The 26,909-nt window shown below is 31.7% G+C and overlaps 1 protein-coding gene across 1 annotated transcript; it reads right to left on the bottom strand.

Moving 5' to 3' along the window:
• Positions 1–294: 294 nt before the first annotated feature.
• LOC143071022 (von Willebrand factor D and EGF domain-containing protein-like) lies at positions 295–26,467 on the bottom strand. Its single transcript, XM_076245111.1, has 12 exons — positions 26,362–26,467; positions 24,064–24,338; positions 22,522–22,608; positions 16,584–16,955; positions 15,828–15,977; positions 14,786–15,004; positions 10,196–10,404; positions 7,319–7,667; positions 6,362–6,508; positions 3,959–4,127; positions 3,503–3,687; positions 295–561 (listed from the first exon to the last, which is right to left on the bottom strand). Exons 1-12 carry the CDS (start codon positions 26,444–26,446, stop codon positions 295–297), a joined length of 2,514 nt encoding a protein of 837 aa, XP_076101226.1. The 5' UTR covers positions 26,447–26,467.
• Between the last annotated feature and the right edge of the window lie 442 nt (positions 26,468–26,909).

Here is a 26,909-nt window from a genome sequence, read left to right on the forward strand (position 1 = left end):
ATATCGGAGATTGTAGTGTTTAGTTGTGCGCTTCGCGTACAGATATATTTTAAGTTTAGCTGTTTTCAACTGATTTTTACAGTGTTTGTTTAATTTTGTGCTATTACACCACTTTCAAATATGAAGAAATGTTGGTGCGCTCACAAACACGTTGAACCCCGCTTCATTGTCTTGAATTCTTAAACTCAAAGTCTTTTATAGTTAGCTTTACGGTATATTTTGTTTTGTTTTTGTTCGATATAAAACAGTTTGTCATTTTCTTAATATGTACTTCTTTACATCTGTTTTATCAAACTATCTATATATTACCTTCTTTTGACAGTACATTGGTCTTGAACTGCAACTCATACACTCTGAATCAAATATAACTAAAATAAGAGTTCTGCTGAAATGAATTCCATCATATGATAAGGATATATCGAAACCTTTCCCATGTGTGGCATTTTCACTTAAAACTTCATTTGTAGGCACTACCAAATCACAACTGACCATAAAGAAATTTCTGTATAGGGCTTTGGATGTCGAGTTTGACGCTTTATATTCTTTTCGGCCACTATTAATCTGAAATAAAACAAAAAAGTATCAGTGATATTTAGTAAATGTTTGTTATTATGGAATTTCAGTAAAACCTTTTTTCAACTCATAATTGCATGTAAAACACATAAGCTAATTTGTCGCATTTCTTATTAGGAAAATTCATACTAGCCCAACCTTGAGCTCTACCTAAGGAATAGATCAACTTAGCTGTATTTTCCAAATCTATAAGAAAATGTGGTCCTCAATGCTCTTCAACTACGTTCGTTATTTATCCTTTTTTTACTTATTTTTTGGGGCGTCACTATTAAGTTTGTCTGGTGCAAATACAAAATTCACATCCTGGTATCTTTGATGAGTTCGTTTGATGTGTTTGAGCTTTTAATTTTTGCATTCGATTAGGGACTTTTGGTTTTAAATTTTCCTTGGAGCTCAGTTTGTTTGCTTTTACATATTTTTCTTTTAATATTCTTGTCATGGTTAGGAAGTACATACAATTTCAGCATTACAAACTCAATTTCAATTTCATATTCGTGTACGTGTCTACAAGAAAACTAATCTATTTCATTTATAGCAATTTACAGGTGATAAAATAAACGTCACAGATATACTTTACTGTTTATGCTGGTGTTAAAAATGCGAGATGCACAATGTATAATTCGTTTGTAGTGTCCTGGTATGCTGTCGTAAATTAATATGAGTTGCCCGTTGGTATATTATGGTAAACATGTTGTATTTATTTGTTTATTTATTTGATGTCCTGAGTGATTTTTTGTTGTTGTATTACTGTCACGTAATGTTGTCATTTAGCGGTATGTTTGGTAAGCCATAAAACCAGGAACACCCATTTTTTGTCTCTCAAAATGTCTTTTACCAAGTCAGGAATATAGCAGTTGTTATCAAACTGTACATGTCTATGTAGGTAGGGATTTGTTTTTCTTGCAGTTTGATCAGTGTTTCTGTTGCGCAGTTGTTGTTCTCTTGAATGTGGTGTGTTTCCCTCAGTTTTGTGTTGCGACACGGATTTGTTTAAAAGTTTGCTTTTTCTATTGGCGACTAATGAATAGCGGTAAACTACTGATGCCTTTATTTATACAATGTGTCTGTGATTTTTACACCACGATCTTCAGAGTGTTAGCTATTATTCGTGTGTTTCTCTGGCCCATATGTTCTCCCATTTATTTATATTGTAGTTCTATTATGTAATGTTGTCATTGTAATGTTATATTTAATATTGCCATAAAAGCGGAAGGTTTGGCATGCCACAAAACGAGGTTCAACCCACCATTTGTTTTAATTAAAATGTCCTGTACCAAGTCAGGAAAATGGCCATTATTATATTATAGTTCGTTTCTGTATGTGTTACATTTTAATGTTGTGTTTCGGTTGATTCGTAGTTCTCCTCTTATATTTCATGTGTTTCCCTCAGTTTTAGTTTATAACCCGGATTTGTTTTTTTTTCTCAATCGATTTATGAATTTCGAACAGCGGTATACTACCTTTTTGTGTCATATTCAGATCATGTCATTGGCATCATTAATCGGTTCTACTCGGTATGATATAGTTCTGTTATAGATAATGCATATTTTAAGGTTTTTCTTGTCGTAGAACACACCGAGGGGTGTCAGGATTGATCAAATGAAAGACCGACCGGAGGGAGGTCTTTCTTTGAACAATCCTGACACCCCGAGGTGTGTTCTACGACAAGAAAAACCTTAAAATATGCATTATCTGACTTATATACCGTCAAAAAATATTAATTTTATAAAGATTTGTAAATAGTATCCTGTTTTACGGACAACACTAAAGTGGGGTATTCCTTTCTAATGCGTTCAGGTTTTAATACGCCCTGCGGCTCATTTAGAATGTGAAATACAACTCACTAAATAATTAAGATATAAACCTTTCAAAAATTATTATCCATACACAATAAAAATATTACTTTAACTGCATGAAGTAAGACACAAATGTATTGTTACCATCCGATAACGGTGTATGACAAATACAAGACACATTGTAAGTACTTTATTGTACCACTTAGCTTATGGAAAAGGGGGAGGGTGTATGTTTTTGTTTCTATTTGTTATGTTATTTCTTTCGCGGAAAAGTGGTTATTTTTTTTTTAACAATTTTACTTGAATCGAATGAAAAATTCAGAAAGATTGTCTTTTGAATAGCAATACATTTTATTAAAAGATAATCAGGACATTATTATATACCCTCCGACCCTTTCGTGAGATACGTTAATCATATTCAATAGAATATAAGATTATCTTAATATTAGTTTATCATTTGATAGAGTAAAAGGTATACATAAATTTCAAAAAGTTAAGAACTGACACGAGGACGAATAAAAAAAAATGTAGTTCACAGTATGATTTCCTATTCAGTGTGTATCGTTCTGAACATGCATGAAATATTTGCCACTGGACGTTAAGCAAGCAACCAAAAATCAATAAAACTATTCAGTTTGACTCAATAAGATTTTCAAAATCTTACACACAAATATGTTAAATCTGGATTTATTTTATGAAAGTCTACATTAAAATTCATCTGACATATATGATAATGTTTCTTTATTGTAGCGATAAATTATCAAAACTTCACGTTGTCTCTAAAATTAAAATGCGGGACTACAATGACGGTTTCTTTTACACCTATCATCGATTGAACTTTAAAAAATAAATTTCCAAATCGGCAACAAAAAACTATTAGACGAATAAAGTTTTGAAGTAAATCATAGATTGCATGTTTTTCAAGGAAAATAATGACCTCACACAGGTCATTATTGTATGCCTTTGAGCATATATCATTGAAATATGGTCTCGTCCGGGTTTATTCTGAAAAAGAATGACCTGTCGTTCTGAAAGAAAATAACTCCATATAGGTATATAAGCCTAAATAAAAAGTTTTAAAGGAGATTCACTTAAAATTAGATGTAATCATTTAATATAGGTAACCTACTCACAATAAAATATTCACTTTTACAGATGACTTCTTTTGAATAAAATTCTCCATGAATATTTGTTTTTTTGCAAGGTCTATTTACACTGTCGCATAAACCATCTTCGGGAAGAGAGAGAACATGAGGTGGTATGGATATGTGGGAAGAACAACTTATTCCAATATAACCATCATTACATAAACATTTGCCTGAAATAAAAAGTCACAATTTTCACATCGGTATAATATTAGTGATAAATTGGAGAAGACAGTTAAGGCAGCTGTTCTAAATTTTGGAATCTTGCTACGTCAAATAAAGTTCATGTTACCAAATTAAAATTTGGAATTATGAGAGAATCAAACTATATTTATTATGTTTACAAATTGATAAATATTGTCAAATACACAAAAGAGTTGTGAATATATAACTTGAAATTATAGAACAACCATACAAGATTATTTAAAGTTAAACATAACATACCTGAGATGCATTTCCCTTTACCATTACAATTGTCAACACACAGCACCGTGTGGACACGCTGAAACAACATACTTAAATCGTTCATTGAGTTATATCGATAAGCTTCTTTTTTGCTGAATAACTGAATGGCTGTTACTGTATCCTTCATGAAACGTGTATCGCCTGCTGACTGCAATAAATATCCTACATCTTTTTAAAGGAGAAACAAACGTATTTACTATAGATATATTATTATAGATATATTCTTATGAAACACTTTGCCAAAATGAGCAAGTTTCATAATTCAGGCAAACAAGGCAAATGAAAATTGGGATATAGTATAGTCAACTTCTGATGATGAGACACCAAAATTGAAAAAAATGTAAATTTAACGAATTTTTTTTTACTTTATATATACATAAAAATAGACTGATATATCACATGTAAGTGCGTCAAATTACTTCAAAACTAACATAAAACTTTTAATATGTTTATGTCAAGTTAGCTTCAATTAGATAATTCATATCTTGACTTACATTTAGAAATTGACAATGAGGGTCGATTGAAAACAAAACTTTACGACAAACGAGATGATTTTAGCTTTCCAATTGTGAACTTTCCATTTCGAAGTAGCAACATTCCAGCAGCACCTGCATATGGTGTATATATCTCCCAATTGATACGATATTCCCGTGCTTGCATTTCCTTTTGATTTTCTTGATAGAGGGTTGTTGCTCACAAGGAAGCTATTAAATCAAGAGTTCCAAATGGTGAAGTTGAAATCATCTCTTCGTAAAGTTTACGGACGCCATGACGAGTTGGTTGACCGTTCTGGAATAACCGTTTCACCAATGATATCGGATATGTTCCTTACGTCGTTACTACAGTCTCCTTCCCTTTCATAAATGTGACCTACCGAATTAGACTATTTACCGGATTTGTTATCTCATAAGCAACACGACGGGTGCCACATGTGGAGCAGGATCTGCTTACCCTGCCGGAGCACCTGAGATTATCCCTAGTTTGTGATGGGATTGGTGTTGTTTATTCTTTAGTTTTCTATGTTGTGTTATGTGTACTATTGTGTGTCTGCCTGTCCTTTTCATTTTTAGCCATGGCGTTGTCAGCTTATTGTCGATTTATGAGTTTGACTGTCCCTCTGGTATCCTTCGTCCCTATTTTATTAGACTATGTCTTAGTTTAAAGTGTGCAATTTGGTAATATTGATACGATTCTAATCGCTGGATGGTTTTTTTTCTCTCCTCATTTTGTTTGTCACACTTACATCTGGAAAACAGTTTTATCTTAACGATGTCCATGGCAACACTTTGCACTCGCGGTATAATAATAAGTCTTTGTGGAATAAGTCATCTTAAGTAGAATTTTGAACTGTTGCAAGTTTTGGCCCAATATGTTTACAGACTACACATTGTGTCATGTCAGAAGTATGACAATTGTTATCCATTCATTTGATGTGTTTGATCTTTTGATTTTGCCATTTGCATATGGATTTTCCGTTTAGAATGTTTTGGCGGAGTTCGGTATTTGCGTTTTTTTTACTTTATGCTGGCTGTTAATTTAGATTGTACACTTATTCATTAGTGAAACATTTTTATTATATTATTATTTTTATCAGCAGAATTATATTTTAACCACTCTAGTATGTTTATACATTTTTGGAAATGAAATATGTGGAAGTGGAACAGACAAAATGTGAAGTTATACTTTCATCATATGATGTAATAAGTGGCTTGACCTAACCAATGTCATTATTTAGCCTTGTATATTTGAAATAATATACTCGATCATTTTAGTACAAGTTCGTTTAATCCTATCATTTAGGAGTTTTTTTCATAATTTATTGATAGTTAGATTTAAAATATTGTCACAATTGAATATTGAGAAGATTGATATTTAATTTTCACAGTTCAATGTTTACAAATGTCAATACTACTATGGAGTGTCAAACGACCTTGACTACCTATTAAGATCTCGTAAGGTAGGAACACATTTAAACATCAATGGATTTATTTATTGTAACATATTTAAACATATTTTCTTTGCTATTGAGTTTTAGACACAAGTAATTCCGAATCAAAACATCCTCTTCTAAATATAGAATTTATAAAGTTCTTGTCCATTCGTTTTTGATACGTTTTGTTATTTGATTTTGCCATGTGATTATGGACTTTCCGAATTGATTTTCCTCTAAGTTCAGTATTTTTGTGATTTTACTTTTTACATATAAATACATTCAACAACAACATTGAACAGTAATAAATATAAAAATAAACACAATTTCCAACAAAAATAAACAAAACATCATATTCTACATAGTATTGTGTAAATTTATTTCCATATCATTTTCTAAATGCTTTATCTTTATTTGTTTTTAATTCTTTATGAAACGTATCACAAGTATACCTTAATATCTGTTATGCAGGACTCTATGTAATCTTTTATAGTTAACATCGGGACGAACGTAAATATATCAGGGGATATTCTAATTTTTAGTTGTTGTTCACATTCAGTTCGTGCTTTTTTCCAATTCCAACCATTTTTCCACATGGACTATACATGTAAAGATAAGAAAATTATGCGTAAAGAATACTGTTGTTAAAAAACTACAATGGAACATATTATATTTTTTGAATATTTTTACAATTAAAACTGAAATTACAATTTTAGTCATGTGATAAGACAATTACTGTTTCCAATGGTCAAGATAAAGAAGTTCATTTTGTAGGAAACAAAAGCGATCGAAAACTGGTTGTAATTGTTTTTGATGTTGAAGCATCGACACAGATTTGTTATCTTAGGAAAGCGAATAAAACGTTGACAGAAAGGGATTGAAATGAAATAGAAGCCGTCATTTAGATCCAGATCCAGTAAGTGCAAATGATGTAACAATTTTATATAATTATAAATCTAGTTCATACTATTTACAAATGACAAGAGTAATACAGTGTGGTCATTTATGAAGTCACTCTTACGAGTCTTTATTTTAGAAAAGTTATTTATGAAGTCACTCTTACGACAAAGGACTGTCATTATTGACTATTGAAATGTTTGGCCAAAATTGGCATTTTTGAACAAAATGTATATATGTATGCAACAACATTAAGCGAACAAAACATTTACTCATACCACTTCTTTGTAAAAAAAATATGTTAGCAAAATTTGGACATAGCTGCCTGTGTATGGTTGTAAATACATTTATTGAAACGTCTTGGAGACTAAACTACATTTTTATTATCTCAACTTTGAAGTAGACATGCTTGAAATTTTAACATGTCAGAACTAAAAGTGCAAAAATACAACAAAAAGCCTCTTTTGCTATCAGAGTTATAATCTGTGTTATTATTTTTTGAAGCACTATACCTGTGGTACAATCTGTAGATCAAAAGCATCGGTTATATTACTGGTCCAGTATATGTCCATGACATCATCAGGGTCACTTACTGGAAACTTAACGTATTGGTTGCCAGACGATCTTTTCTTTCTTATAGTATTGCTTGGTTCACATGTGTTTTCAAAAGATTTAAAATGTGAATGTTGAATTTCGAGGCATGGAACCATAGATTCAGATAAAAAACATTGCAATGAATTAAAATCGTCTAAATTGTCCACTGCACTGGCCTTTGCAGTACAGGAACAATACTGTTTCAAAAAAGGATATATAATTGGTAGATTCGGTTCAATTACAAAAAGTTCTTCTTCTGATGATGCCCTGAAATATAGTATTTAGGTTACTCTAAGTGGTATTTTTATGTCAACCCCTTTACACAAATGCAATTGTGAAAACTGTGGCAGTGTACTCAAGCTGTGACATTCCTGCATCATAGTCCTATTAATACTATTTTAGGGGTATATCCCATGCATAAAAGGTCACCGTCAGATTTGAGATTACTTTGTGCACTATTTTAGTTCAAGCTGCACTTAGTCTTATGAAAAACTAATCCTAATTGTGGTGTACTTAAAGGGGTACGGCATAGAGCATATCACTTGATTTTGCCTTAAAATTTTAATGTTATATTAAAATATGCAAAGAAGAATATGCACTTATGAAGAACATTTAAATATATTTTGATTTAATTTTTTCCTGTTATTAGGTTGAAACACACATTCTCAATTTCAATACTGTGTAAAACAATATTAAAAATTTAAAACAAAAGATATTTTTAACGGTAAAAGTGTTCCTTAATCAGTCGGATGAAGGCAGTTTCCAAATTGAAGACAAAATCACTGATGTGAAATCATGCGATTATCGGGGATCTAATGTTTAATATCACTTGTCAATACAAAAGAATGCAAATAAAAATCTACCGTTAATTATTTTCTTGAAATTATGACAAACGTTCTCGAAGCTGTACATAACTATTTTGGCGCAAAATAGCGTAACTGTATTGTAAATGTCATATCGTCGAGTGAGCATTCCGACCGCATACCAGAACGTTATTCGAATCTTTGCCTGTTATGAACTTGTTGGGTGACAAGAAAGTAACCAGTTGTATATTTAAATTGAACGCTATGTCCCACAAAAGATTTTTATGTGTTTCCATTAACACCCTCAGACTGCTTTCAAATTCACGCTATTAACTTAATGACGCGATTGCATTTTCACGAAAATTCGATTACGTACTATTAGCAACATCTCGAAACTAGCGCGTTACACTTGTATGTGCTATTATCAGCCGCTTTTCATGTATTGCATGCCCTCAATGTCAAGGCATAGAAAATTAGCTATTTCACAGATTTCGGTAAATTGCGCATACAACTCTGACTCGTTAAACTACAACTGAATTCAAATGAATAACGCATTGATCTCTCTCTTATTTTCTGAATTACCACTAATAGTAAATATATTCTTTCGATCTATGTGAGCGTTTGTATAGAAAAAGGTTGGTTCCCTCCGTAAAATATTCAGTATTGTGAAGAATTTCAATTACGACCGGGTACCAGTGAAGCATAAAAAACACATTAATATGTTGTATTGACATGATCAATCTGAAATAACTAATGCATAGACATTTCCTTTGAATTGATGTATTGTTGTCATGTTTTACAAAATTTCGACAAAATTACCAAAATTCCAATTTCAAATCGCATTTTCTTGAAAATAAGCGTAGTAACTTATTTACTATTATCTTAATCTACAAGCTATCTCAAATATGACAATACAACAGGTAAATGTATTGAATTCCTTTAACTGTAAGCCTGGCATATTGGATGAGTTTGTTTTCTATGTAACATTAGAAGATTAGATATGAGTGCCATTGAGACAACTCTCAATCTAAGTCACATTTTTAAAATGTAAACCTTTAAAGGTCAAAGTAATGAATTTAACACTGATCTTTGGATCAAACCGAACAGAAAGCTATAAGGACCGAAAAATGACAACTTAAAAATCATTCAAACAGAAAAAAACCACCGGTGTAATCTATATAAACACCAGACAAATATATGAACAACATAAACAAGCGAAAACCTCTGAACATCATGTTCCCGACTAAGATCACTCGAAAACAAATGCTGCGGGTTTAAACCTCCGATGTGCATGACAACTGTTTATAATTCCGTTATATTGACAAAATTTGCCGAAACAACATAATCAGACATAGGTTAATTTGACAATAATTACTATCTAACCGCCAAAAACTGTGTTAACATAGATCATAGACACCTAACACTTAAGAATTGAATGCTTCTTTTTGTAACTTTATTGGGGTGTAACAGCGTTGACCGAAGTACATTTGGTATGAAGCGCGAAAGCGCTTCATTCTAAAAATGTGCGCACGGTCAACGCTTTTACAACCCTATGAAGTTACAAAAAGAAGCATTCAATACCTATAATTACATTTTTAGCTAGGATCATGAAAACACGAATTTTATATTTTTTTTTATTTAATTCACCTGTGCACTTTATTGTGGGAACACGTGTTATCATGAATGATAAGTTTTATTGAGTGATGCAGTTGCTTTAGGAATAACACGTGATGTGCAGTTAGCCAATCAGAATAAAGTATTTTAATGAAACATACATCTAACGTAATTATAACTGTATATGACTGTAATGATAAAATTACTCTGTTGTAAAATATTATCTATTTTGTATCAAAATAGGTCTGTGCAATATATCATCATCTATATTTAGCGTCAGATTAGACAATTTGGTGAAATCTTACATTTTAAAACCTTAACATGATTCATTTTGGGATATTCCACACCTGTTTATTGTATAACTTGTATATATTTTACCTCCAAGAATTCACAAAAACTTGAACATCTGTTGTAATTAACCGGCTATCTCTCTGAATAAGATCATCATAAGTGTTTCCGTCAGAGCTAATGAAACCGCACAATCCGTCTGTATTTTCGACATCAAGTACTGATGGTTTAATGTTTATGACTGGAATGAAACCGTCCGAAATATAAAACTCAATTTCTGTACCAGTCGGAAGAGTTACCTAAAACAGACATTCTAAATGTGTCTTTAAGTTATATCTTTCAAACAAAAGAATGATAACGGAATATTTTTCATTATGTATACTAGTATATATAATCTAGTGTTTTGTTTCCTTATACACGTACATTTTTAATCAGAATGACCATTGCTATGAATATTTAATAAATAGAGTTTATACCACTGCAACGAGTGGAATTCGATATCAATCTACTCGATACAGTTACCACAGTGTAGATACTATTCTGTACACTAACCGGAAGTCGCGATTTTCGAAGCGAGAACTTTTTGGATCACATTTTAAATTTGATGGGTATACTAAATTAAACGGTAAGTTGATCATCTGTACATTGCTTAATGATTAATTCAGCCGACATCGATATTCTCAAATGGTTTAGAATTAAATCCCGCACATTCATTATTCGTATCTTTGCCTTAATCAAGAGATTTTCAAGTGCATCACTAAGAAAAAGCAGTCGGCGAACTTAAAAACAATCTTTTTACCCTCTTAGTGTACAAATTAAAGTAAAAACCAGACTTAATTAACTAAATGAAGTATATTTCAAGTGGTGGTAAAAGTGTCAACCAGATCTTTGAAGCCAGAAATAAGAAAATTACACTTGTTTGAATTTCTCACTGTACGATCAGTCTCGCTTGTATATTTTAAAACTGTATGATCAGTCTTTATGTCACTGTATTCTAGTGGTGATTTCAAAGTTATTTACGCTACATTAGAAGGTGGCATTTTTCTAAATATATATATAAATATATAAACACAAATATATTTCAATACATTCACATCCTGAAAACTTATGAAACATTTTTTAGCTTAATAGGGTGTACTCTACATTAAGTATAAGGATGTTTAAATGTTGCTAAAATAAGAGGAAGGTTTGATGTATACTAGTATATAAGTTTCAGAAATGTCCTCCGTTATACTTAAAATTGTACAAACACACAGATTTAGTTGTTATATAAAAATGCATGTATTTACACACATTCGAGGCCGTACTGTAGCCTATAATTGATCACAGTTCCTTCACTTTGTTTAAGATGTAGAGCTGTCTCTTTGACACTCAAGTGGTGGGTTATAGTGATAAAGAAGTCCGTCTTTCCGTTCGTCCGTTGGACCGGTACAATCAATCTCCGGCGCAGAGCTCACATCCGTTCCGTACTTACTACGTATCACTACACTAAATATTGTATTGTAGTGTACTAAGTATACGGAAAGGAAACGAGCGCTGTACGGAGATTGCGGTACAATATGTTTCGCCGGTTTTGTAAGCGCATCTCCTCATAAACCACTTTATATACATTGGGGGTTCCGGCCATTTTTAAATGGAGAGGGGGTCCAATCCAGGAGAAAAGGGGATTTCAAATATATGTTCCCATACAAATGCATTGATAGTTAAAAAAGGGTTTCAAACTTCCGGATCCCCTTTTTTTTGAATCCGTCACAGATATAACTATTAATTAATCTTATTCGGATTCCTTATCATAAATAATAATGACTGTATTGTGCACCGTCTATTTCGAATTTTAGTAAAAATCTTTTATGGGGTTACTTTATATAAGATACGGACTTGAACATTGCATTATATGGGGGCACCCATCAGGTATTTCCAACACCTCCTAAACCAATCATTAAAGTTTTCTGAAATTGCTCCATTTTTACTCGATTAATGCATTATGGACCTTCTATTTCGGTAAACTTACCAAAATTATATCACATGACTTAACCCCCTACGCAAAGCTGTATTTATCCATTTTTTATTATTTTAAAAGAGACAAGCTTGATTTATGTTATCATCAATTGGGCAACGGAGGACGGTGTAAATAATCTTTAAAAATGTAATAGCTATAAACAGATAACTGTAACGATACACTATTACAAAATCCACAAGCGAATCATGTATTACTTTTTAGGCATTTGATTTTAAATAAGACTGATGGAACAAAAATACAATTATTTTGCCATCTAAAAAATTCATCAGAAATATATTTGTATTGTCTGATGAAAGTAATTACACGTTATAGGTCCCTGGATATTTCATAATATCACATATACACGTATATACCTTCAAATTGCTGTTGTTTTTTCTTCAAAATCACGACTGGTCATACATTCAAAAAATCTGAAATCGCTTCTAGAATACAGTCAGTTCTAGACTGATCGTACAGTGATTTATTTTTAGGATCCTCAAGGAAAACATATTTTTTATGAGAAATACGAATATTCTACTTAAATACGAAAAGAATATTGAAACAGTATATATTTAACTGTGAACTGATGCAAATATTTGCAATAAAAGATTATTTGCTTTGTACTACGAGAGCAAAATTGTCTATCGATTTCACTTTTTTCTACCAAGTTGATGTGATGCACACGTATATTTTATATTCTAATGCATGTAATTGTTACAGTAACTCATATTTATGATGCTATATATACCTTGAAGATGTTCAAAGCACTTTGTAGATATAGGAGTAAACAAATGATGAGAAAAGTTACCGTAGGCAAAACCGTCCTGTTAGCCAGTTGGAAATCATCGCTTCGCAAATCGCGACTTCCGGATAGCGTACAGAATAGTATCTACACTGTGGGTACGTTTTCAAATTTAAAACGTGAAGCTCGCCGAACTATTCAAGTATTTAAAATTTAACTGCCGAGAGTTGTAAATATTGTATTACATGAGATTTGGTGTGGCATCTGTTTCTCTTATGATTTTTATACAAAATGCAGGCAAACATATTCCTTCTAAAATAATCTGCAAAACGATGTTTTCTTTCTATGTCATCAGGAATATGCACCTTTTTACCATGATGTCAAATTGGAAATTCAGAAGAAAGCACGAAAAAATGACGTCATAATCGAATTTGGACCAATGAGTAACTGATATCAAAGGAACAACACAGTGATTACATAAAAATAATCAAGTCTTAGAAACAGGAAAATGATAAATCGGGTAAGAATTAAGGAATATGTTTTAACATAGGATTAAACTTTCTCCAATTTCACAAAGTATTTCATTAGTTACTGCTACTATATATTTTCTTCAAATAAGTAAAAGATTATAAAAAAAAAGGATGTTTTATTATTACCAAAAGCATACAATGAGACAGTGTCACACATGGCTTTATTAAACTGACATATAGAGGTACAGATTCATTCCATCTGTTAACGTCAATGTCTATACCATATGTCAAGAAGTAAATCGAGTGTAGTGTAGATGAGTTATACAACTATTTATCTAAATTCAAACATTCTTTTCAGATGTTCACAACACATTAGTCTGACAGATATCAGTAAAAAAAATACAGTTTATTTTTTCTCTTGAATTTCCTGCATGGATATATTGCCTTTATTTAAGATATTTCCACTAAAAGAGCGGCCAAATATATTACCCTTGCAAAGGACCTGAGATCATCTCCAGTTCTTTGTTAGGTTCTTGTTATTTGTACTCGTGTCTGTATTTGCTGGGTCTTGTGTACTCTTGTTTGCCAGTTTTTTCTTCTTTTTTAGCAATGGTGTTGTAATTTTATTTTTGATCTGTGAGTTGGAATGTCTCTCTCGTGTTGCTCGTGTAAGTAAGCACCATAGGATAAGTCTCATTTGGTGATGACACATTCGCGGAAAAGAGGAGAGTACAACAATTGAAACACATCCGTCGTCATCTGTAAAACTGATATTCACAAACAGTCAACCAAAAAGTCATTTCGAGGCCTTTTATAGCTGACTATGCGGTACGGGCTTTGCTCATTGTTGAATGTCGTGTGGTGACCTATAGTTGTTAATTACTGTGTCCTTTTGTCATTTTTGATGAAAGTTGTCTCATTGGCAATTATACCACATCTTCTTTTTTATATCTTCTGTAACATTTTCTAAGGGAGGACTTTAACTTTACTTCTTGGGACCCTTTGTTCAATATCTTTCAAGAAAATCATGACCAGGAAATTAAGCTCTTGAATGTAGTATCAGCTGGAAGATATACATGTATATAACCTATATGTAGGTGCTGCTGGGTTTTTGTGTACATAATAATGGAAATTTTAAAATTTGGAAGCTGAAATCATCTCTTTAGTTGTACATTTTGTTCAATTTATAATTATATGTGGTCGGGATATGAAGCATTCTTAACGGTATATGGTTAACCCCTCAATAATTTTCGTAATTGTCGAAGTCAGCCTCTGGAATGTTTATTCATTTGAATACTTTATAAAAGTGATAAAAGTTAAAATAATAGAAACAATAATATATATATATAAATCAAAAAGGTCGAATTGCATGCTAGCATTTCGGCTCAATAAATGAAGAAAACAATTTCAACTTGAACCGTTTCCCAAATATACCGAAAGTGCAATTTTCATTTGTTCGTTTCACATACCTGATAGAAATTCCCATATTCTTCAATTATCATGGAAGATTGATCACAGTTTCTCCTTTCTATGTATGGACTGGAAGATCCAATATTAATTTTAGCAGTGCTTCCTGTGTCACATGCAGTACGAACTAGGAACAACGACTGGTTGTTTTTTATTGCAATACCACAGTTGCATGATGCAAGCGCTGTATCAGTACCACAGCTCCCAAAAAAGACATGTACCTGCATACAATTAATATATCAATTCTTGAATTCTTATACAACAATCTTATTTTAGGTGATGAATTCTCACTTGGTTAAACTTTTGTACATATGGGGCAATATGCGTAATTGTTTCTCCATAGGCGGTAATGGTAACGTTTTCTTCTGTTGCTCAGCCCATATCGTAAACGTGTATATGTTTGACGGCTTGTTTCGAAGTTGAGACATTTTTTCATATGTGGTTCAATTTTCGGGGTACGAAGTGTGATTCATTTTCCCGTAAATAAGCAAACCCCGAGTATCCTTTTGCGGTGCGGCTCCTCATGGTAAAACATCCCATTTTTAACACAAGAAGTGCTTTGAAAATTTAATACTTTGAACACATTTAATGGCTCCATAGTTTTCCCTACTTTCTAAATTAACACAAATGGTTTAGCTCAGTCATTTCTTTTATTATAGAAATGTGTCAAATATCACTACACAGAGATTTTTCGTTTACATGTGACTTTTGAGTTCCTCATTTAAAGGCGCATTAGGGATATTGTCCCATATACTTATAGATTAATACATAGAGGTTGTTAAATTGTTACTAGTGCTGCAGAAATTGGTGACATTTTACTCCCCGTTTTGTCAAATATATTGATCCTTTATTTCATTATGTTGTGCAAGTGCAGGTAACTTTCGAATTTGGTTAACTAAGAGTGAGAAGTTGGTGGCCAAGTCATATTTGTGTGACAGTTTTAATATAACGAGACAATAACAAATATTGCTAGAGCTTGGGGGGAAAGACATAAAAAAATGAATGATATGCCGATTCTACACTCATGAGTAAAAGGAATCTCACCGCATATGGTCCTCTTTTACTTCTGTACAATACGAACTCGCCTTGTTCAGTGGTATCAAACTGTGTACCGTCAGCTGTTCGTATGTGGGGGTCGTTGTATGAATGACACTGTCGGCCTGTCATGTTGTATTCACCGTCCGAAACAACAATCTTGAAAGATATATATATATAAAACTATATCTTTTAAACATTGTAAACCCATTATCAACCGTTTTTGTTTGTTTATGAAAACCGTAATACAGTCTCTTTAAAGTTTAGTATCTTTTAATTCCTTAACGGTTGTTATTAAAAACCAGGACATGTGGTATGCCAATGAGACAATTATGCGCACTTCTTTGTTTAGAATTTTCGTGAAAAACTGAAATATTAAAATATAGAAAATAGTCATAAAGGAAAAATACCGAACTCCAATGTAAATTCAAAACTGAAAGTCCTATATCAAATGAAAATATCAAAAGCCCAACACATCAAACTAATGAAAAACAACTGTCATATTTCCCACTTGGTAGAAAAAGATAATCATTGTGGCCTATAAAAGTTTTATTTAAAGTCAATTCAATTGGGTATATGACAAAAATGCAACTTAAACATTATAAACCTTTAAAATTACCGCTCAATGAACATGGAGGCGATTTCATTTGTATAATTCATATTCAGAAAAAAAACATTATCTTTATAATTTGGTTGATTGCAGGATAAAAGGATATCTTTTGTCCAGTTTATGAAATATGTACTAGTAAACGAAAAATAGCTTACCTTTACTTCAGGAATACTAGCATTATCCCAAATACTACTTGTCGTTGATGTAGCGCTTTTAATATGGATGAACATTGTTCGATCAGCGTGATCATAAAGTCCACTTGTTATGCCATGCACTACCAACTCAACCGGTTGTTTCCAGCTATCGAAGTTAATGGCGAAACCGCAATAATATTGATTGAAGTTCAGATAAGAAGTTGATGCGGTGCACTGATTTCTATTCTGATACTCTGGTAATGACAGGAAGAAATTTTGAAGACAGTTTGAGGAAATTACAGGTGAACTTCCTATACAGCCAATTGGAACTGTGACATTATATCTAACGGTTACTGTTTTCCCCTCTTGCACATTGTATTCAAATTTTTGAGGCTGGAAAAGAGATATATGTCTTATATGTAAAATTTGAAAAACACTTCACTGATTTAAAAAATAACTTGACGAATGGTTCTAAAAAAAAGATAGGATGTGTTTTTTTTATGATAAGTTTATCACACCGTAAAATCGCGACAAACTTACAGAATTGAATTTTAACTTAGATATTGCATATATGACCTGACAACAAGAAAAAAAAACTTCGTTTCTAAAAATATCGATCACCAAGATAACAATACGCAAAAAACAAAACAATGTTATGTTTCATGGTCATACAAAGGCAAATTATCTGTTTCATTCGGATAAATTAATTGCATAATAATTGATTACATAATGATTGCATAACAAAAAAAAATGCATTAATTTTAAAGATTAATCTTTTATCTATATATAGATATATGCCTCTTTTATGATTTTTAATAAAATTCTGAAGTACCAAATTTATTTGCAAAACACGAAAACATACAGCACATCAGCCGAGGGAACAGATAGAATTATAAAAGCCGCATTTTGACTTGGTACAAGCAGGTACAGAACTTAGAGATTAACAAATGCTTTCTTCGCTGTTAAGTACTATATATACCATGGTTTGTACGAGTTAACATATTTTTAAACAAACGAATATGTTAATGCGTAAGGCATATGGTATATAAAATTTGTAATATAAATAAAATGATTGACAACTTGAACCTTGAAGACTTGAACAGTTATTTGAAATTTATTACATATCATTATATACCTATATGGAATTATTTTCTTTCAGAACGACAGGTCATTCTTTTTCAGAATCAACCCGGACGATACCATGTTTTAATGAAATATGCTCAAAGGCATAAAATTATGACCTGTGTGAGGTCATTATTTTCCTTGATAAAAATGCAATCTATAAATACTTCAAAATTTTATTCGTCTGATAGTTTTTTGTTGCCGATTTGGAAATTTATTTTTTAAAGTTCAATCGATGATAGATGTAAAAGAAACCTTCATTGCCCGCATTTTAATTTTAGAAACAAATAACGTAAAGTTTTGTTAATTTATCGCTACAATAAAGAAACATTATCATATATGTGAGATGAATTTTGATATAGACTTTCATAAATAAAAAGCCAGATATAACATATTCGTGTGTTCTATTTTGAAAATCTTATTGAGTCACACTGAATAGGTTGATTGATTTTTGGTTGCTTGCTTAACGTTCAGTGGCAAATATTTCATGCATGTTCAGGACGATAAACGCTGAATAGGAAATCATACTGTGACCTACATGTATTTATATTCGTCTTCGTGTCAGTTCTTAACTTTTTTTAATTTATGTATACCTTTTACTCTATCAAATGATCAACTAATAAGATAATATTATATTTTATTGAATAACATTAACGTAACTCAGAAAAGGGTCGGTGCGGAGGGTATATAATTATATCCTGATTATCTGTTAAAAAAATGTATTGCTTTTCAAAAGAAAATCTTTCTGAATTTTTAAATTCGATGCAATTAAAATTTTTAAAAAAAATAACCACTTTTTCCGCGATAGAAATGACATTACAAATAGAAAAAAAACATACCCCTCCCCCTTTTCCATAAACTAAGTGGTACAATAAATTACTTACAATGTGTCTTGTATTGGTGGTCATAAACCGTTATCGGATGGAAACAATACATTTGTGTCTTACTTAATGCAGTTACAGTAATATTTTTATTGTGTATGGATAATATTTTTTAAAAGGTTTATATCTAGATTCATTAGTGAGTTTTATTTCACATTCTAAATGAGCCGCTATAGGGCGTACTAAAACCTGAACGCATTAGAAAGGAATATCCCACTTTAGTGTTGACGGTAAAATAGGATACTAAATTTTTCAAATCTTTATCAAAAATAATATTTTTTTGACGGTATATAAGTCAGATAATGCATATTTTAAGTTTTTTCTTTTCGTAGAACACACCTCGGGGTGTTAGGATTGCTCAAAGAAAGACCGACCGTACGACAAGAAAAACCTTAAAATATGCATTATCTATGACGTATAATCCAATAAAATTGAAGCTCGCGCAAGTCACTTTTGCGCCTCGTGTACTATGACTTTCTGTGAATTTCATTTAATAGAGCCAGAGAATTTTGCAAAAACTAAAGAAAAAGTCGGATATTCCTGATTTTTTAGTTTTGCACCCTGTGTATGATCGTATGCGCAAGTATCTACACTATGTCAACAAAAAGTAAACAAAAATGTTGGATTCCAGCGATAAGGTATAAATAATTATTCTAATGACGATAAGAATTGATTTTTTTTGTTGGTTTTCAAGGTATTATACAACTTAATCATATTTTACTTGTTGTTCATCTCATTGAAAATGCATATTTATATATTTATAGTTTTCGTACAAACTATAATTATTGTTCTTCCGTTGTTTTATTAAAGTGTATACGTTTATTTATTAAAGCACAAATTTAATGATAAAACACTAAACAGAGGCGGATTCAGGGATCGTAGATAATATACGTCCCCCTATTTGATCGCAAAAAGAATCGTGTTTTTCACAAATTTTTTGTAGCCGCTATTTTATCCTTTTATCAATAGTTATCAAATTTCAAATAATCTACCATCTCCTCCATTGCAAGTACAATCTCCAACCTTTAAAATGCTGTCACTTTCTTAAGAGTGCATATACATTAATAAAAGAGGTATATATATACGAGGAAAGGTAACTCACGGCCAGCGAAAGCTCTTTTCTTGAGAGCCCAGGTGGTCGTGTGGTCTAGCGGGACGGCTGCAGTGCAGGCGATTTGGTGTCACGATATCACAGTAGCATGGGTTCGAATCCCGGCGAGGGAAGAACCAAAAATTTGCGAAAGCAAATTTACAGATCTAACATTGTTGGGTTGATGTTTAGACGAGTTATATATATATACATTTTAGCTTTAACGGAAAGCACTTTTTACAAACCGAAGGAACAGCTATTGGTTCCCATCTAGGCATGAATTATGCTTGCACCTACCTAGGACAATGGGAAGACAATTTATTTCAAAACAGCAATTTACAACCATTTTCATATTGGAGTTATGTTGATGACATCTGGGGAATATGGGAACATGGTTTAGATGAATTAAAAAAATTTCACGAAATGTCAAACAGTTTACATCCGAGAATTAAAACAGAAATGCGTTACTCAACTGAAAAAATTGAATTCCTTGATGTGTTTGTACACATAGAAAACGGACAACTTAAAACAGATCTTTATACAAAATCAACAGATAAACACCAGTACTTGCATGTGTCGTCAAGCCATCCAAACTCTGTAAAAAATGCTATACCATATGGTCTTGGTATTCGTGTCAAAAGAATTTGCTCAACAGAGGAAGATTACAAAACAAGAAGAGAAGAAATAAAAACGCACCTAAGAAAACGTGGATACAATAACTCGTCCACTGAAGTTCAATTGAGAAAAGTCGACAATTTAAACCGAGAAGATCTATTACAGTACAAACAGAAGAAAGAAAACAACAGGGTACCTTTAGTAATTACTTTTTCTAAAGCGCTTCCAAATGTACATTCAATTCTTAGAAAAAATCTTAAAATTCTCCATCAATCTGAAAGACTAAAGAAAATATTCCCCGATCCGCCTATCGTGGCATTTAAACGCGATAACAACATAAAAGACATCTTAGTGCACAAAAAGCATAATTTACTATTTTATAAACAAACTAATGGATGTGGACCATGTGGTAAAAATTGTGCATTATGCTCACATATAAATGAAACCAAGGTATTTTGTGACAACACCGGCAAAGAATATACCATTCAGGGACAAATAAATTGTAAAACCGTAGGCGTGATATATGCGATTAATTGTACAAAATGTGAAAAAGTTATATATGTAGGACAAACGGGTGATACACTATATCAACGAATGCTATTGAACTTTTCAAAAATACGCACAAAAAAAACCCAGAAGATCCAGTAGCCAACCATTTCATTCAGAACAATCATTCAATGACAAATTTGAAAGTTACCGCCATAGAGAGAGTATTTGGGACAGAAATTTACAGAAAAACTAAAGAAGCCTTTTGGATGAAAAAATTAAAAACTTTAGAACCTGAAGGACTCAACACAATGTATGAACGATAATAAATATATTTATATTAAAAAAGAGAAAAAACGCGGCAAATGAACGTCATAGAAGTTATTATAACGTAATGTATCCAAGCGATGTAATTGTTGTTTCAATGTTGTAATTTATTCCAATGAAGAAGGCCGTAATGGCCGAAACGTATGGGAATTTGTGTTATAGTTTTTATTATACAATCATTCAGAGACTTTACATATATATATATATATATATAGAGATAGATAAAAGATTAATCTTTAATATTAATGCATTTTTTTTTGTTATGCAATCATTATGTTATCAATTATTATGCAATTAATGGCAAAATCTTGGCCAGTTCACTTGAATGAATTTAGCTCTATCATCTCTATAACTACACAAGAAATTTTAACATCATCGTAATCAACACAGCAGGAGCTACAAAAGAGTGTCTCAAAGTATCGCTATCGTATTCCATTTTCTCATAGATCTGTTATTAGTGTAATTTAAACATCCTTACCACATAAAAGAAGATACTGTTTGATTAGGTGTAAAATTTGATCTATACATTCTATCTGAAATCTGAGACACCCTTTTGTATAAAATGGCTGTAGGAACAACACAGAATAAAATCAACCCTCTCGGGGTATCCATAAAGAAGCTATTTTCATTTGAAAGTACAAATTTCTTGTAAAAGTTTGTTGACACAGTTGACATTATAATTGATTACATAGTTGTTATTTAACACTAACATTGCATTAATTTGAAAGAGTAATCTGTTAGCTATCCACACACAGCTACTTTTGCGTAGGCACGTGTGCGTAGGTACTATTTCTATATCAAATATCTGTAGTACTGGAAATCTACTTTTAATATTCAGTACTATTTTGTTACTTAAGAATTATTGTAATATTTAAGTACCTCTATTTTACAGTACTTGATCTGTACTTGAAATTTAAGTACTACAGATTTTTGGTTGCACGGTTACATTTTCAGCATTTTGAAAGTTTGTCTTTTTCAAATCTCATAAAGTTATAATGTTCAAACATGGAATACTGTGATCATCGTTGGTATTATTTGTGTACCAACATTTTAAGTACAAATCAAGTACTGGAAAATACAAGTACCTAAATATTACAATAATTCTAAAGTAACGAAATAGTACTAAATATTAAAAGTAAATTTCCAGTTCTACAGATTTTAAGTACAGAAATTGTACCTATGCAAAAGTAACTGTGTACATACCACTTTTATAAATTTGCTAGCATTATAAAGAAAGTTACAGCATTTTAAAGCTGGAGAATTGGAGGTATAAAATCTTTGTATTGTGCTACCTTAACAACACGTCACTTACCAAAAGTCTGGATCCAATTTTTTCGGAGTACACTACAGATCATGCTTTGAACTTTTACGTGTTTGTGTTGGACGGAATGATTTGAATGTTGTTTTTTTTTCGTAATTTTTCTTGGGATATACTCACTATCAACCCAGCTGTATATATTTCGCTTTTATGAGAAGGACCTGTTTGTATGAAGTATTCATTTCTTGCTCTAACTGAACATTTAACCTGCAAATAAAAGTGCAATTGTGTGTTGATGTATCTTTTAGTGACTGAGAATACGACTGAAAAGTTAAACCACTATACATAATAGCCCAGTGAACTTCATAACCAAGGAAATCGGCCTTGCTTGGAAGTTGATACATATGAATCAAATAATTTGAACACTGTACTGTTTATTTCTAATTTATAGACTTCATAAAAGTTAGGAACAAAACAATACTACCGTTCGTCATAATGAACATGAATGTAAATATAGAAACTCAACATAAATATGTGACCATCGTCTTAATAAGATTTGTTAAAGATTGTCAAGTGTTTCTGAAACAGCATTGCAGAACAAACAGTAACAACAACAACAAACGTTACAAGTTTTAGAAGTAACAAGAATGTGTCCAAAGTACACGGATGCCCCACTCGCATTATCATTTTCCATGTTCAATGGACCGTGAAATTGGGTAAAAAATCTAATTTGGTCTTAAAAGTAAAAAGATCAACCAAAAGGGAACATGTGTACTAAGTTTCAAGTTGATTGGACTTCAGCTTCATCAAAAACTACCTTGACCAAAAACTTTAACCTGAAACTCGCACTTTTAATTTCTATGTTCAGTGAACCATGAAAATGGGGTCAAAAGTTTAATTTTGTTTTAAAATAAGAAAGATCATATCATAAGGAACATGTGTACTAAGTTTCAAGTTGATTGGACTTCAGCTTCATCAAAAACTACCTTGACCAAAAACTTTAACCTTAAGACGGACGGACGGACGGACGAACGGAAGGACGCACAGACCAGAAAACATAATGCCCCTCTACTATCTTAGGTGGGGCATAAAAATAAGAAAATATTACATATTTTTGTAAATACACTAAAATTGATATGCAATTATATAGACATCCCAGAAATGAGATCTGCTAAAGTTTGTTGTGATTTGGTGCAGTATCATATCATCCTTCATGTGTTAACAGGAACGCAGTCTCACATATATCAGCATCTTCTGTATTTTTTATTTTGTCATACATTATACTTTAGAGCTTCAAACGTCTTCCATTTAGTTCAAAATTAAAACAAAAAGTGAGGGAAAAACTGCATACAACAATGAAGGAGACTTTGTCATTTATATTTATATGTTACATAAGACTACAATATTTTACTTTTGCATGTTTTGGTATAAAATATTTTTGTGCAAACTTTTGGCTGTTCATTTTCTATCAAAACATAGATGCAAATAATGAAAATTTCACAATTGCTATGTGACGTCATGTTATTTATTAACACTGATTTATGTCAGCTGACAACGGAAATTATGTTTTTAATCTTAAGTGTCCAGGAGACTACATTACGTTCAATTATCAGTAAAATGGAACCTTCCTATAAAAATATTGAAGAAATAAAATGTTTAGCCTTTTCAGGGGCAAGATAAAATACAATGCGTTTTAAAAACAGAATTTGAATACATCCTTACTAATATGTTCAGCCTGTAGATACTAGTCCAGTGAGAAGGTTTCAGTAGAGTCGTCTGAATGTTAGCATATGTTATATTTTTAAAATCAACTACTAGATCATCGTTTATAAACCATACGACATCATAAGAAAACATGTCAGGTAGTTCTACAAATTGACATCGAAACACAGGTTCCAAACTTGGACCAAGCATTGAGTTGATTGTTGGTCCTGTAGTAACGTCTGCTTCCACAACAGGAATTATCATTAATTGAGAGCTCACTGTCATTATAATTCCTAGATAAAAAGTAAGATAGAGTAATACTACGTATGCAACTCTTATTGCATAGTTTGAAGTTGTATGTTTGGTGCAAGGCGTATCTTTTGTGAACCGATATTTAAAATCTCGAATTGTAATATGAAAAGTAGTGTCATTGACTGAACATGCTAAAGAACATACTATCTAGATTGCAATGACAATATGTATATTTATAATTAAACTTATAGTTTAGATTTGTTTTAGTTTGGTAAGACTAACCTTACATAACAGACAGTAATGTTTAAGGTCCAGTGGAACATTAAAAACCTATTCAGGAAGAGAACATGTTAATGGGATACATTTGTACATGTATGAGTATCAAACCTATTTTGCACTTTACCGACATACTGAGGCTAAGTTACGCGTGCTTCTTAATACGGAAGGCATATCTACAAGATAATTTAGTTGTATCATTGCCAATCATACCACATCTACACATTTTTATACTTCACTTTATTAGGATATTCGGACTCGTACTTAACAGTCTGCTCGTATTCCTGAATGCTACATGCTTAGCAAAAAAAGCAGAAAATACCAATTTTCTAGTCAAGTCTTTGGTTTATCCCGATAAAAATTCAAACCAACGACCTCTCACACCATTGGCGAGAGCAAACCACCACAAGAAGATGTATATTTTCAACAGAGCGAATTTATCGTCATCGTATTGTATCAATCATTTTGCCGGCAGAAATTCTTTTATTTTGTTAAAAACAGTTTTGAAAGAGCTTAATATGATGATTTGACAACAGACGTAAAAAGAATTAGTAAAGAAAGCAAGCCAATCAAATGAACTAGTTATGTGAATTAAGAATTAGAACATATTTTCTACAAAACCCTCACTCATGGCTCATCAACAAAATGTATAACCGTATAATGAAAGATCGAAAAATTAAAATTAAAAATGATGTCACGAGAGGGCAGTTATAAAAAGTCTCAAATTCACATTATCACAGCTTCTTGTGTTTACTTATGGTTTTTAAAATTATCATTATTGATTTCTAACCTATGCTCAAACTAGAATACATAAAGATATATAAAAACTACAGCTCTGATATATTAGAGTATTTTTATAATTATAAGAAGAACATTACAAAAAACTGATACTCTGTTGAAAGGAAAGGTAAATATTGAGTTTCAGATAAGAGTTGATTCATTTTGAGATGAGATTTTGTTGAAGATACCGATACACTACATAGAAAACAAAAGAATGAGCAACATGAACCTCACCGAAAAAACGTACGGGGATGATCTCAAGTGCTCTGAGAGTGTAAGAATATCCTGCTCCATATGTTTCATCCGTTGTCTAGCTCATGGATACAAGTTTGGTGCTTACTCTTATTTAGTGACAATCGAGAAAGAGGACGGAATTGTGGCCACTGTCCTTAGTTTAATACATGTCTTATAAGTAGAAACTTGCATGCTTTGGATTACCGTATCACTTGGGAGCTAAATATTTTATAGACAGGACCTAATGTAATGTTGATAATTACATAGAAATTGAAAAGCCGAAATAATCTCTTTTGGCATAATCCTTGATGAAATTCATTTGTATTATAATGTGTTTTTTTTTTTAATTTAGTCGCCAAAAGTGAGGTTTGGAAATTAAAATATTAAACCTCTATTGATACTAAAAGTAGGGAGGTATATTTCAGTGAACTGATTTGTGATAAAGGATATCGCCTACACTGATGACGCATAGACCTTTGTTTTCAAATGACAGTTTAAGAAGGGGTCGTGTTTCTGTTGTATCTTTTCCCGTGTCAAACGCAGTCCGAATAGTATGTTAACTACAGGGCAATATTAAAGATTACATCTATTGGATAACTAGATTATAAATAGTTTTTATTTCAAACATTTGATTTGGTAAAGTTTTAAGCATCAATCGTAGTGATTAGTGTAATAGAATACATATTCGAAAACAAACTATGAAAAAAACTGCTTGATCTATATTTCATCAGTAATTTTATTTTATTCTCTAAATTAAATTAACTAATTTCTCACCCGATAAAATGAATAAAATCCTTACACTAAATGTAAATGACGATGCCATAGTTGTTATTAAAATACAAATAAACCAGACTAACATTTCTTTTTAACAAAAGACCACTTCCTTGTTGGATTTTAAACAGACTGTAATATTTACTCAATCCATGCCAACATTTCTAAATTTAGGTATAAAATTGTATGAAAAAATGATGGCATAGAATGAATAATTTGTTATATATCTAATAAAATATCTTTATTCTCATAAAGCCAATGTATTACATCAGTACAGAGATAACAACAACTAATTACTGTTTAAAAAACACAAATTGATTAGGGGCCAATCAATTTAACCAGTTTAAACCAAGCATCAATGTGTATTCAATATACCATTTGTTTTTCACGAACTCGTGACAATGTTATCAATTTTGGGTGTTGTTGAATTCTATTTTATCTTTGAATAAGTATAAAAATTTTACAATGACATAATGCAAAAAAACAGTGTAATTCTTATGACTAATATGAAAATATATGATGAAAATATTTTATTATATATAATTGCACAT

This window comes from Mytilus galloprovincialis, chromosome 4, assembly GCF_965363235.1.
Source record: "Mytilus galloprovincialis chromosome 4, xbMytGall1.hap1.1, whole genome shotgun sequence".
Classification (NCBI taxonomy): Eukaryota; Metazoa; Mollusca; class Bivalvia; order Mytilida; family Mytilidae; genus Mytilus; species Mytilus galloprovincialis.